Source organism: Macrosteles quadrilineatus, unplaced genomic scaffold, assembly GCF_028750875.1.
Source record: "Macrosteles quadrilineatus isolate MER2022 unplaced genomic scaffold, UCM_ALF_1.0 Scaffold_9__3_contigs__length_116548681, whole genome shotgun sequence".
Lineage (NCBI taxonomy): Eukaryota > Metazoa > Arthropoda > Insecta > Hemiptera > Cicadellidae > Macrosteles > Macrosteles quadrilineatus.
In genome coordinates, this window is record NW_026542602.1 from 34,131,442 (window position 1) to 34,146,198 (window position 14,757).

At 34.6% G+C, this 14,757-nt stretch overlaps 1 protein-coding gene across 2 annotated transcripts in view; it reads left to right on the top strand.

The window, feature by feature from the left end:
• The window catches only part of LOC129002712 (echinoderm microtubule-associated protein-like CG42247), a 46,761-nt gene that overhangs the window by 25,392 nt on the left and 6,612 nt on the right, over positions 1 to 14,757 (top strand). For both annotated transcript variants that reach the window (XM_054430720.1, XM_054430721.1), the window contains 13 exons: positions 12 to 128; positions 699 to 924; positions 1,357 to 1,495; positions 2,341 to 2,490; positions 3,341 to 3,512; positions 4,393 to 4,488; positions 6,331 to 6,468; positions 7,450 to 7,581; positions 8,438 to 8,566; positions 9,306 to 9,434; positions 9,725 to 9,853; positions 10,667 to 10,829; positions 11,854 to 12,036. In XM_054430720.1, the coding sequence (XP_054286695.1) occupies positions 12 to 128; positions 699 to 924; positions 1,357 to 1,495; positions 2,341 to 2,490; positions 3,341 to 3,512; positions 4,393 to 4,488; positions 6,331 to 6,468; positions 7,450 to 7,581; positions 8,438 to 8,566; positions 9,306 to 9,434; positions 9,725 to 9,853; positions 10,667 to 10,829; positions 11,854 to 12,036 (1,903 nt within the window). The remainder of the gene's footprint in view (positions 1 to 11; positions 129 to 698; positions 925 to 1,356; positions 1,496 to 2,340; positions 2,491 to 3,340; positions 3,513 to 4,392; positions 4,489 to 6,330; positions 6,469 to 7,449; positions 7,582 to 8,437; positions 8,567 to 9,305; positions 9,435 to 9,724; positions 9,854 to 10,666; positions 10,830 to 11,853; positions 12,037 to 14,757) is intronic.

A 14,757-nucleotide genomic window follows, 5' to 3' on the forward strand; every position in this document is an offset into this window, starting at 1 on the left:
ATGCTTTTCAGTGTCGGGTTTTGCTCAACTTAAGAACTACACAGCCGTTTGAAGAGGTACTAGAAGATTTGGGGCAGGTCCTCAAAATGAATGGTGCCAAAAGAATGTACACTGTGTCTGGACAAGAGGCAAGGATTTATGTCAAACTTAAATAAGCAACCCTTTCTTAGTTGATTTAACAATAGAGTTAAATACTTATCTGAATCTCAGACAAATACGAAACGCTGTAACCTTTCTTCGCATTTTCAAGGTTATACCTCCGAGGAATGAAGTGCATACCATTGCGTAGCCCTTATAAACTACAATTGCATGGATATTTTCAGTTTATTTTGCATCTAGGAGAAACAGCAATTTGCTTAGGCCTAATATGATGAAACAGATGGTATATTTATAACATTTCCTTTTACCCAGTTCACAAATTCGTTTAACCTCCTTTTGGTTTATACATCTTAATGTATTTTTTTTGCTTCACTACTATGGCATTTTTTAGCAAAATATGGTTTTGAGTCAGTTGTACAAGGGAAAGAAATGGAGTTACTGTTCCTTATGCATAGACCTTTTCCAACAAGAATAACATGTTTCCAGTGTATTTAGCTTCAAGATAGAATTGAAGTTGATGTAGAGTAAGTGTTCCTAAGTACTTCGTAAGGCCATTCTTGTAATATGTAGTTACTGTTAACTTCGGAAATTTTGTTCAGGTCCGGAGTTTCTCCCAGTTGCGGAACGAGTTCTCGGACGTGGACACGTTCTACCTAGGCACGGGTCACGTGGGGTCACCGGTGAGGAGGTCGAGGTCCCGGGGGGCGCTGGTCGCTCCTATAGGGGTCGTAGAGAACCACATCCCCAACGGCGAGACCAAGAGAAGGTCCAGGAGTAAGAGTAGACCTAGAGCGTTGTACGACACAGAAGTGGTGCGAGGAACTGGTCAGTGTTATATAAGTGAAGTAAAATATTAGACTACATAATAATAAATACAATCAGTGGTCATTGTGAACGTATGTAGTATAAATTTCAAAAAATATTCAGTATTCCCCCAGAAATTACTACGTGTGAAAAATTGATGTAGTTAACCTGTACCTAAGTTTGTGAGAACTCAAAGAAGAAAAAAAATGATTTTTTTCTAAGATTTTCTGTTCTGCACCGAATCTTCCATAAAAAGTTCCATCGAATTCTACCCTAAAACCTTCTATAACTCATTTATGAGATAATAAACTCATTTTAGATTTTCAACGTCACTAAAAGCATATTTCCAAGAATAATAACTGTTGGTTATCAATAATAGCCAAGTCTCATGGGCCTTAAACAATAACGTTTATTTATATGTATTACAATAGTTATATTTAATGTTCTCTACAGACTACACACTGCTAGAAGTTCTAAAAGAGGAGCCAGTCAGGGTGACAATCAGAGGGATGAGGAGGACCTTCTACCCTCCTCTACATCACCCTCCTCCAGACAACTCGCCTCCAGAGAAAAGACTCGTGCTGGACTGGGTGTATCCTTTTTGTTTAACATCAAGGGGGTTGGGGTTGAAATTGTAGGCACAGTTTCGGACTTTCATACTGAAGACCCAGAATACAATTTCATCCGTAAGATATTGCCTTTGGCTATGTGATAATGTCTTTAATAGTTGCTTGGCATCCGGCTCAAATGGTAGTAGCCCCAACCACCAGTAGAAAACAAACTACATAGGTCCCTCATAATAATATCTCAATAAAAAAAAACACCTATAAGTAGTTAGTAAACTTATAAAATGGGCTCTTTACGTTCTCACGTCCTTGCCTACCTGATTACCTAGTTACATTCTTCTTCATCAAGGTCGGCTTTGCCGGACTGGTTGTGCCAAAAAAGTTTAATATACATATTTCATAAATGAAACTTTCTTATTTTAAAATACATATATTCAGTAATTCAGCTGAAGTGTTTAAACTACGGGGGAGGGGCTCCTCTTCAAAATCCGAATCTAGAGTATAGAAGTTTTGGTCCTCAGTAGTGCTCAAGTTAAAAACTTTTAGATTTTAAGGTCTTGAGGCAATCAACAGATTGATTGAATATAAACACACCATTTTATACAACAATAGATGTTGCTTATATTTAAAAGTCATAAAAGGATATTTATATTTTTTTGTGTCGTCTAGGTTGGTGATGACAATGAACTAACTGTCTTATAAGAAAATGTTGAATGCTGTCCTTAATGTACCTACTTACTTATCTAGGTAACCCCAAGTACTTTTGCTACTTTTGAGGTCACTTTTGGCTTATCCAAAAACAGTTTATTGCATTATCCTTTTTAATAAATCTAAGTGTTTATGTCCTGTGAGTTCCTTGACTGAGGGTCAGGTACGGGTACCGAGGGACGGACTCCCGGAGGAACCTGTGGGTGTTGCCGACCGGGGAACTGCTGTACTACGTGGCTGCTGTGGCGGTCCTGTACGACCGTGACGAGGAGGTTCAGAGGCATTACACGGGACACACGGAGGATATACAGTGGTAACGTTGTAGTCTCAGTGTAGATAGTTGTAGTAATATGTAGCCGAATCCCACAGGATGTAGCAAATACAGCAGATCTTAATATGCTGATCTTTAATAACATCAGAACTTAAGTGATTTCCATCAGCACGAAGAGTAATAGTAAACTGTTTCATGAATTCAAAAGCAAAATATCACTTAACTAAATTCATTACTAGTACTAAAGTCATTTATTCTCTTGACGTAGATAAATTGGAACAACAGAATATATTGTTGGGAGGTAGCCCCATTGAAAATCATTTGGACCTGTTTCCAGGTCTAGCTTTAAGTGATGAAAATTCTCTACATTGGCAAAAATAGAAAATAAATTACTAAATAAAGTTTTTTTAGACGTGCTATGGGATGCATGGATATAAATTCTAGAAGTCAAACTGTAAAATACTGACTTTATCAAGTAGGAAAAAATCTCTCTCCATAAATTTATACACTTTTTTATGTAGTTATTTTTTACTTAAATTCAATTCAAGCTTTCGTAGTCATTATGTTGACCTTCAAATAGCACGTACTTTCAAGCCTAAGATACAAACATAGAGTGCAAAGTTTTTCAAGTTCTTGGCCTTTGACTTGTACGTCTAATATGTCCAGCAAAGCAAAGGGTTTGTCCATACAGTACAATATTGAACTGTGATGATAAAAAATGGAAGACCCGAACCCTCGATATTGCTGCCAGGGACTTTAGTCCGTCGCGCTACCAACTCGACCTTTGTCTAAGTCAAAAAGTTTTTAAGTGGTAAAGTCTGTACTATGATTTTTTTTACCGAAACAGTCACATGGGCCACTTCTATATCTTAGACTGTATACTCTGTTTCAGCATGGATCTGCACCCCTCTAGGGAGATGGTCGGGTCCGGCCAACGTGCTGGTCGCAACCGCAAGACACAGGCCCACATACGTATCTGGAGCACGGAGACACTACTCACCCTGTATGTATTCGGTATGGGAGAGTTCGAGGTGGGGGTGTCTGCCGTGGCCTTCTCTCAACTTGTAAGCATCAACGACCTGTAGGATAGTTTAATGCTGCGTTTGCTTGTCCTCATAAACTATAGAACACTTAATTTCATAACATTTATATCATCACAATAATTTGAAATCTTTTAAAATAGTTGTAAGGTATCACTATGAGTTTTTTCTAGCAAAATTATATATGTCGTTAAATCAACAAAACCAGCTACACCACGCACATAGAAAATATTTTCCCAAGTGCTGATCTTTTCTGTTTCTTAGGAGTTTCTATGTAGTATAATACAGTCTGAAATATGTATTAAATTATTCTGCTTGAATTGGGAACTTTTTGACAAGTGCAACATCTGAAACTAGTGATTAGTTGAAGTTGAGTTTGGTATTTTTGTTTTATCATTACTTAGCCTAATGAGTATCAAGTATTGGTTACACAGGAAAGTTTGTTTATTTTGTCTTTACTATTGTTAAACGTATTCCCTAATCTTATAGATAAAAAATTAAACCGAAATCAGTATTCAGTTGATTTAAGGCTTTGTACTGTACTGCTAACCCTTCATTTAACAAAAAAGGTGCACTCAAATGAAAATTCTTATTGATTAAAGCTTAATAAATATGTACAATGTACACTTGTATACATAAAAAAAATAGTAAAAAATAACAAAAACAAATAACCTAGAAAAGTTATTTATGAGCCCAAGAAAGTTTTTATAATCACTTTACTTATTCTATCGGCTAATAGAATAGACCCAGAAACCATTAAGCATATTTCTTATCGAAAGAAAACTGAGCTTACGAAATAGATAGTAAACATTGACTTTAGATTTTCCGCAAGCTTTAAATGTCGTGTGTAGAACATGCGATCACTTGGTATGATGACGTGGATGATATGTAGCAACCGTTTCAGAACGGAGGAAGCTACGTGTTGGCTGTAGACGCTGGAAGGGAGAGAATACTAAGCGTGTGGCAATGGCAGTGGGGACATCTTCTGGGTAAAGTTGCTGTAAGTACTGTACTAGTAGAAACAGAAAATTATGGGTCAGGGTATTTCTCAATTTCTGAATGTAAAAATAATAATTTTAAATTCATTCAAATACCACTGTGAAGTTTTTTTTTACATAAAGATCTTTCATGACATTTTGAAAACCCATATTTATTAGGTCTATAAACACTTTTTCAGAACCTTGACTTACCATCCTTGCTTGGTAATATCAAAATTTAACAGATTATTTATTATACCTTTTGGAATGTATAATTTGATTCACTTTAAGACAAACTATTTTGAATCATCATTGCTGTTTACATCCCGGTTGAATCTTTGATCTTATCTCTTTTTTTACTATTTTTTCGTTTTTCGTCATGACTTTGATGTTTTTATTTGCATGAAGTGTAGTATGGTCCTTCTTATCAACCCTAAAAATAATTATTAATTATTAAATCATTGCTCAGCCGTTCATTATCATTGATTGCAGTTAGTTTATGTATAAGTAGAGTTAGTTTATTTGGATTCTGATTAAGTGTAATAACGCAATTTTATGATTCTTTCGTTCACACGTCTCCTAAATATCCTGAGCTACACTAGATATGACATCCCCTTTGATTTGAGTCCTGCGAAAATCAGAGTTTCAAGTTTCTGTAGCGTTAATGTTTGTGACTTTCATGGTTTTTTTAACTACCGTAAATTCCATATTACAGCTAACAAATTAAAATTCCTGAACAGTATAGTTAAAATTTTCAACATAATAAAGATAAGAACTGCGTTAACACTATCAAGCATATCTAGAGGAAAATTCTAATTTGTATTGAAAATGTTGAATTAATTATGGTACAGATCACACGTATCCTATTGATATTTTCCCAACGTAAACTATTTACATAATATTATTTCGATAGTTCTTTAACTTTCCCATACTCCAAAACCAGTGATTCAATAATATTAAAAATTGTTATAATGCCGCTTAAAATTAAAGACTAAGACATGTTTGAATCGGGGTGGGGTGTGCTGCAGTCTGTCCATGAGATTACTTTGAATAATGACCACAAGGGAGGGCTGCGAGTCAAGGCCTTCGGCTACTTTTTGCATGTCGACCCTCCAGTAATTGGTGAATATATGAATACAGACTACAATATGTATATTTTGCACTCACCGCAAAACACATCCATAAACTAAACATTTCATTTCACTGTGAATAAATTGTCAGAATGACATGACGTGTCAGTTTCTTTTTCGTGATCTATTATTTTCTTTATTGTTTCACCTGGTAATCATTCATGGTAAGGGCTACTTTAGCTGTATTCGTATTTTGCACTGCTATTATTTTATTTGTCAACTTTTCTTGAAAAAATTCAAATGTGGAGTAGATCTAACTATCCATTTTGAGTCACGTAAAATCCTATTTTTTTACATTCAATGCCTTAATTGTCTTAAGCGGGGCTTAAAATAAGTTTTTACTGTACATGTAGAAAAAACCACTGGGTTTTAAAACAATATGAACCAACCTATGTGATAGTCAAATATGTTTGTTGAAAATTCTATATATACTTAAATAGTTTTAAAGTATACAATTTCAACTGTAGGTTAGTATCGTATATATTTTCGTTTCTTTTATAAAATGTTGCAAATGTAAAACCATCTTTATTTATAAGTCACTTGGACAAGTTTTCGAAGAAAATTAGTTTACAACTAAATATGTAGCTTGTATTGTAACTCGAAATCACTGATTATTTGTTACAACGGTTTTAAAATAAATTCCTTTATAACCAGAATTAGAAATTATTACCGGATTAACCTCAGTCATATTTATAAAACCACACAAATGTAAGACATGACTTTAACTGTCGCCAGACTCTTCAAGAAGACTTAACAGGTGCTGCATTTCATCCTCTTGATGACAACCTCCTCATTACCCACGGCAAAGGACATCTCACATTCTGGACAAGACGGAAGGATGGCTTCTTTGAGAGAACGGACATCATCAAGCCTGTGAGTAGATATGTTAGATCAGTACTTCTTAAGTCTATTTTTCTCTAGCAACGTAGAGGTATTTCGTTGAGCTGTTAAATCAGCAGCCATAGTAGGCTTACATTAAAAATAAACTTCATACTTTACCATCAACAAGTTAAAATACTAGTAAGGACGACTACATTGAAAGTTTTTGCTGAATGACATTGTGCTGCATGGTGCACCACGTTTTTTCCTACGTTAGCTAATATTGTTCAGAGCTTCTTGAGAGGCTCTCCTTTTGGGAGGAGGTCTCTCAGCACAGAACTTAACATGGAAGTCTCCTATTTCACTTTCCAATGGGACTTGATTTAAAGAGAGGTTTCTCGTATTCTAGTACGATGTCGTTTGGTGACTTGCTCTATGTTCTCAAAACACATGATTTACTAGGGTTAGTAAAAAGTCTGGAGACCCCCTGTTAATTTTTTAACGGCCCATACCTAGTATCCAGTAAAAAATGGAAGCTGATTAAAATCTTTAGAAATCAAAATTAACTAGCAATTTTATATTCAATTGGCTGCCAAATCTTACTGTGTTAAGATAGATACCTCTAGTTTGGGTTGTTAGTTTTCTTTTATCACGACCTTCAAAATGAAGGGACCTTCACTCGATGGGTCTTACTGTTAGACATTTTTGAGTTTCCCCCAAAATCCCCCATTTTGGGTTTGGAAACCAAGTAGCAATTAGGCTCAACAAGTACTTCATAACATTCCATAAAGGTGTGTAGAGTTTAGTTTTCCTAGTGTGAGCCGTTACAAAATTTACAGTGGGTCTCCAGATTGGAAAGCTGTAAGTTCAATTTAACATCTGAGAATTTCAATTGCCTGCCATTTCTTACTGGATTGAGAAAGAGACCCCTAGTTTGCGTTGTTAGTTTTCTTTTACCAGGACCTTCAAAACGAGGGGTCACTCAATTTTTTATTGATTTACATGATACATCTCTGCAACATTTCATGTTTTCAGCCATCCCGGACTCAGATCACTTGTCTTCAGTTCGAGCAGGACGGTGACGTAGTGACAGCTGATAGTGACGGCTTTGTGACGGTCTACAGTGTTGACAGCGACGGGGCGTACTTTGTGCGAATGGAGTTTGAGGTGACTTTTCCTAGAATAATCCTTTGACTGAAGCTTTTTATTGAAGCACTTTATATAGGAAATTGGTTTTCCTTTAGGTTTTACAATACTTGTTTTGTGTTGATGATAACATCTAGGTTTTGTAAATAAGCTACGTTTGAGCAACAAATGATTTATTTTGCAAATCCACATTATAGTTTCAATTTGAAGTTTTATTAAAAACTTACAAAGCGTAAAGCTACGTATGTAAAGCTGAGCATAAAAAATTTCATAAAAGTTGTATTTTAGTTTGTATAATCTATTATTATTTCAGTGTCGTGGATAACCATTGGGCACAAGCGGAAACTAGCACAAATACTCATGTTTATAGATTAATATTGATTACATTTTTTGTCAAAAGGTTTATATAGTTTTACTACGGTAATCTGTCCTTTACTCTTAATATAACCTTTTAGATTAATAGTCTTGTAAGTACTCACATTATATATTAAACAAAAATGAAATTTGTATCTTATCTTAAAGATCTATAAGCAGCAACCATAAAATTAACTGATGAAAATTGGAAATAGTTTGAACAAAGTTACAATCTTCAAAGTTAAAAGTCATAACAACTTTTTTACTGAATAGATTACTGAATAGAAAAAGGTAAGTTAAATTGGTTACCTACAAACTAACCGTTCTCAAATGATATGATTTTAGGTGTTATACTAGTGTCACTTCTTAATCCTTTTACGATTTTATAACTTTGATTAGCCATTTGTGTTTTGTATGGTTGTTTCGAAATAAGACTTATATTAGTTTTCTTCCAGGTACACAGATAAATAACCCAACTTGTTCAGATTCTGAATTCTAAATAACATTATCTTTCTTGTTCCAGGCCCACAATAAAAGTATTGGATCACTCGTGATGCTGTCAGAAGGTACTCTGCTGAGCGGGGGAGAAAAAGATAGAAAGATTATTGCGTGGGACTCGTTACAAAACTACAAAAAGATCACAGAAACTAAAGTAAGTGCTTGATCTGTATCGTTTACAATCGGGAGCAACTTTAAATTTATTAATAATCGCACGGTTATTTATTATTCATCTTTACGTTTCTGACTTTAAATGAGACTTGAAACTAGGCTACCCCGTCTTCATAACAGAGGATGTATGGCAATGGTACTGCACTGTGTAATAATATAAAGTAGATTTTATGTTTTTTGTGTTAGTGGCTTACGATTAAAAAACTACTCCATCAAACTTAAAAGTTATCTGATATTTACCTATTCTTTTTCTAATATAGTCTAAACACAATACGGCTGTACAATAAATTTTAGTGTAAAACTCAGCAGATGGAAACTTCAGTTGTAACGTTGTTGATGTCAGGCAAAGTATTGTTTGTGTAGCAAAAGTAATGTTTATGGCAGGAAAAGTCAGCTGATCACTATTTGTTGGTGTATGGAAATTGTCGATTTTCGAAGATCTCAGCTGTATGGAAATGGGCTATTTTCGAATACAGAGTGATGAAAAATATTTTGCATTATGTTCATGTACTGTATTTATTTAAAGTTACAGTATAATGTTACGCCCAAGCTTCTAGTAACAAATAGTTTATTTCAACATGCATTTTATTGTAATGTTTTATTACAATAATGTCTCTAATCCGTTAAAAATCTGCACACAATGTATCGATAAATTGTTTTAAATCTACATATTTAAAATTAAATGTTAACTATGTGTATTAAATGCCAGTCGTATGTATTAGTTACCCGAGAGTTCCGGTGGAGTCCGCACCATTTACCCTCAGAGACCAGGACGTAACGATGGCAACATCTACGTGGGGACGACCAAGAACCACATTCTAGAGGGCAGTCTGCAGAGGAGGTTCAATCAGGTTGGTCTTCTAAGCTTCCTTAAGAATTTGTAATCTTAAGAATTGCTCTCAATGAATACTTGCATAATACAACAGGAGGACTTTTTGGTATTTAAATAAGTTCTATATGAGTACGGAATTGTATACATCTGATCTATGAATTATAGCCTACGTCTACTCAAAAGTTACACCAATATTCATCTACGATATATGTAACATACTAATTTAATCGTATGTTAAGTGAACTGCTTTATCAAATGCTATTTAAATGCCATAATTTATTGTAAATTAAAATCAACAACTTACCACAGGTAGTGTTCGGCCACAGCAGACAGCTGTGGGGGGTGGCTGTGCACCCTGATGATGAACTGTTTGCTACAGCTGGTCATGACAAAAACATCGCACTTTGGAGGAAGCACAAACCAGTATGGACGTCACAGGTATTTTCATTTTTACCTCACCTTACCCTCTGGTGCTACTGCCCACGATGAGCCTTGGTCTCCATCACAATTTGTCTCCAATATTCTATGTTTCTTGCCCTCTGTCTCTAATTCATAATTCTCCAAATTCTCAAATCCCTTTTAACATCCTGCAACCATCTTCACCATGGACTACCTATCTTTCTTGTTCCATGCATTTGAACATGTACTAATTTTATATCCTTTCTTAATCCCCATTCTCACTACATGACCGAGCCATCTTAACGTTATTTATTTTATCATCCTATCCTCACCATGGACTAGATCATCCAGCTCCTTATTATTTTTTAATCTATATTGCTTCCCTTCTTTTGATGTACAAAAGATTCGTCTTAATTTATTTTTATGTTTTATAATTTTGTTGTCTTATTTTGTTACACAAATCATTCAATCATGGGTCGAAATTTTTCATCATAGTGGTATATTATTGAGATTAGTCCTTATTAGAGAAGAAAATCTTGTAAATTATTTTAGATGAAAATTATACTGTTTACGATTTTTATTGAATATCAGTTTTGTTAAAAGTATTTATACAGGTTGTGTGTGAATTTAAATTTAACACGTTGTAAAAATAGGGTTTTTTTAGTGACAGTTGGGTTTTGGATTCTATTGGGTCTATGAATATTCAAGAAATGAAATTAACTATGCTTCCTCTTGCTAGTTGCAGTTAAGGTTTTGAAGTTACCATACATTTTAATTCAATAATTAATTTTACGCTTTCAAAAGTTCGTATTTAAGTTATACATGTGATTTTACACTCCTCTATGTGTTTAGGTGGCCTTCGAATGTGTCAGCCTGAGTTTTCACCCGTTCGGTGTAGCGCTAGCAGCAGGCTCCACTGAAGGACATCTTGTAGTCCTGAACGCGGAGACGGGAGCTGTAGTCGCCACCGTCAGAGTGTGCGGGTCCCCTCTCAGCTGTTTGGGATACAACCCGGGTAAATACATTGCAGTTTGAATGTATTATATACCAATGCATAGTATATATTTACTCATCCTATTCCTGATGACTTCCTCTAGAGCTAGACTACTGAGCCAATGTTTTACTTCATAAAATATCCCCTTCCATGACATATTCTCTTACAACTCAAGCTAAATTGACCAACTAATTTAATCTATGTTTAGGGCACAGGGTATCCACTCTTTACCTCAATTGGATTTTTCAAGCACAATTTTTGCCGGGTCTTGAAGCACGGGTAGTTTGATTCACCAGTTTATTACCGGAAAACGCTGTGTGGCCCACTTCTTATTCTATGCTTGCACCTATCCTTGTACTCCTTGAATTATCACACTTGAAGGTTAACTCCAACTTACTTATCTTGGTTTATTTTATTCCTCACAATACATCTTGCCCATTTCCAAATCAACTACGATTCCACTGATAACTATTATTTGTGATAGAGTTTAATTTAAATGACCCTCAGTTATTCTCATATTAAACACAAAGAAACCCGAAATAGTTAAATTTAAATCTAATATGGATAAGTTCATACTTCTAATTATTTTAGTTTAGTGGGGTCAGATACAACCCCACAATGTGCTATTTGTCCAACCTCCTTCGGATAATAAAACGGTAGACGAACAAATTTTAGCTGTATTCTAACCCAGATAAAACATTACTTTTACTTAGTTCATTTCACTCTTATAGAGCATGGTTGAATCGATTATCAATCATTGAGATGGGGATGAGTGAAGGATGAGTGCAGAATCGTGTGAGAGGATCCGTGTGAGAGACTCTTTACTTACTCCCAACTTCATCCTACTGTATCAGTCCAGTCTTTCACCTCTTCCTCTCCAACCTTCTTCTTTCTTCCCTCTTCTCCTTTCACCTTATGGGCTCATGAATCAAGTAATCCATAAGACATCTATCCATTTATATACACTTCATCAGACGAAACGTGTTTTTCTTAATGTCTCAAAGTACCTCGAGTTTCCCATAACTATTTAATCCTCCTTCCACAGCCGGTGACATGGTCGCCATCGGGTCCCAGAACGGGAGTGTCTACCTGTTCAGGGTCAGCAGAGACGGATACTCGTACAAGAAGAGCAACAAGATCAGAGGATCGCAGCCCCTCACACAGCTGGACTGGAGCACGGACGGCAACTTTCTACAAACAGTGACTGCTGACTACGACCTCACCTTTTGTAAGTGTTTACTTTGACCAAGAAGTTAACTCTCAATATTTTATGTTTTCATTGCATTTGAAAACTATGGATGCTTATTTTTTCATCATGAATGTTCATTGACGATCAACAGGTGTACTTTAATAAACTAAAAACCAAAGACATAATGTTCTCTCAACAAAAATTCCCAATGACAGTTAGTTTACTATGCACTTTTGGTCGTAGTAGATTTTATGGTTTGTAACATTTAAAATAAACCCTCGGTCAAAAAATAAGAGAGAAGAAATTAATTTGAATAAAGAGTTTCAAGTCTACATTCCTGAAGACGCAAAAAAAAACAATAATATTTTTTGGTTGCTAAGGCAACATCAGCTGTCGCTACGCACTTGTGTCCAGTAATAGTGTCTTTGCCCTGGCTTAGTAATTCAATTCAATTCAAATTCAATTCAATTCAAATTCAATTCAAATTCAATTCAATTCAAATTCAATTCAAATTCAATTCAAATTCAATTCAAATTCAATTCAAATTATCTTTATTCATTTACAGTACAAATTTTTATACAATGAATAGCGTCAAATAAATATAAAGATGAATTATGCCTTACTTATCACTAAAACAATCATTATCTTTACAAAAAAAATGCTAAGCCTAGGATGAATAAACAAAACAAAATTAAATGAAATAATCTTTCTAAACCATCATTTATGTTTTCTCTTGAATTCCAAAATTCATCCATAGAATACAAAGACAATTAAAGGAGATAATTTTTCAATCTTTTTTTAAAAACATCAAAACTTTTTTCCTCTATTATAATTTTAGGTAAATTAAATAAGAATTTTATGCCAATGAAACTACATTTCTTCTCAAAAAACTTTAATTTATGTCGTTCAACCTGCCTAGTATGCCTTAATTTATAGTGTTGAATATTTGTACTTATAATTTGGAGGTTTAGTTTTTTTACATGTAATTTAGTTTCATAAATATACAAGTCATAGACTGTCATAACACCTAATTTAGAAAAGAATGGTTTCATTGATTGACGTTAATTTTTAATTTTGAAAATAATTCGGAGTGCTTTTTTGATGATGAAGAATGTTATCCAAATTTTTCTGGGTAGCTCCTCCATAAATTGCTATACCATAGGATATGTGAGAATTTATTAATGCAAAGTATATGGTTTTTAAAGTATCAATATCACACACCCTTGACATTTGTCGCAGGGCGTATTTACCGTTTGACATTTTATCAATTACATGCTCAACATGCTTATACAGATTTAGGTTTTGATCCAATATCAATCCGAGAAGTTTTGTGTACTCCACTTGACTCAAGTTTGAATTACCAAGGTAAATATTCGGGTTCAATTTAGATCTTGATTGTTTTGTGGAAAATTATATAAAATTTGATTTACTGAAATTTATTAGGAGATTTTTGCTACTTGGGAAATCATTAATTGATAAAAGATCTAGAAAAGATTTCAGTTCGACTTCCTCTTGGGAATTGCCTGTAACTGGGATGTTGGTGTCATCAGCATAAATACACACTGAACTTCCTCCATCGACAGCTAGTGGGAACCCCCTCATATAACAAGTAAATAAAAGAGGGCCCAAAATAGATCCCTGGGGGACACCACATTTAATATTTTTGAATTCAGAGTAAACATTTTGAGTATACGAGTATTTACTATTTGGAAGCAGAAAATTATGCTGTATTTGGACACATTGTTGCCTTCCTTGCAAGTATGAACCGAACCACTTAAGCTCTGTATTATTTATATTTAAACCGTGAAGAATTTCTAGCAATTTCTTATGTGAATCGGAGTCAAATGCTTTCGAAAAGTCGAGAAAAATTCCAATTACCTTCTCATTTCTGTCAATGGAGTCAATTATTGATTCAATATAATCGATACTGTGTCTTATTATTATTTACTGTGTCCAAACGGATACTGTGTCTTATCATCTATATAAATAAAATTTGAGTTTTGTCTGTACATTGCTCAGAATCATAAATTTGTAGGTTATTTTTACGTTTTATACATAAAAGAAGCCTAAACAAGTCTCATCTAAATTTCTGTCTGTCTGTCTGTCTACTTGTCTGTCTGTCTTTCTGTCTTTCTGTAACACTCAAGATGGCATTTTACGCAATCTTCTCCAGGAAAACGAGAGTACATATCAAGATCCAAATCATTTTAATGTATTTACTGGATTGACGAGAGTGTCTTTAGCCATTAAAATATGGCCTCACTACTTAGTAAATAAAATTACGGACGTTCAAAAATGCAGTTTTGTGCGATTTTTGTCAAGTTTTCGTCCAATTTTTATCGCAAAATGATCTATGAAATAACGAACAGCTGTTCGGATCAAGATTATTTTTTCTAGCTGTCACTGATATGTTTACAAATGTTGTTTACAAATACCGCAACCATTTCCGATCACGTTTTGAAGGTAAATCCCATCCAAGTGACATTAAAAACGTTGTCTTACATAACGGATTTAATTAATCGCAAGTGGAATAATATAGTGTAACCGTAAATGAAATAATTAATAACTAGGCATCATCCAGGTCAGGAACCAGAGATTCTTTGTGTGTAAAATTGTTCTTGAGTTTTGATAACCAGAAAGAAGACCTTGAATCAGTGTTGTATAGGGCTGAGAAACTTGAATTTATTAATGATCGTCACCAATAGCTTACTAACAAGGATTCCACTCATTGACGGCGCTTCAATGGCGGTTGTTTAAAGT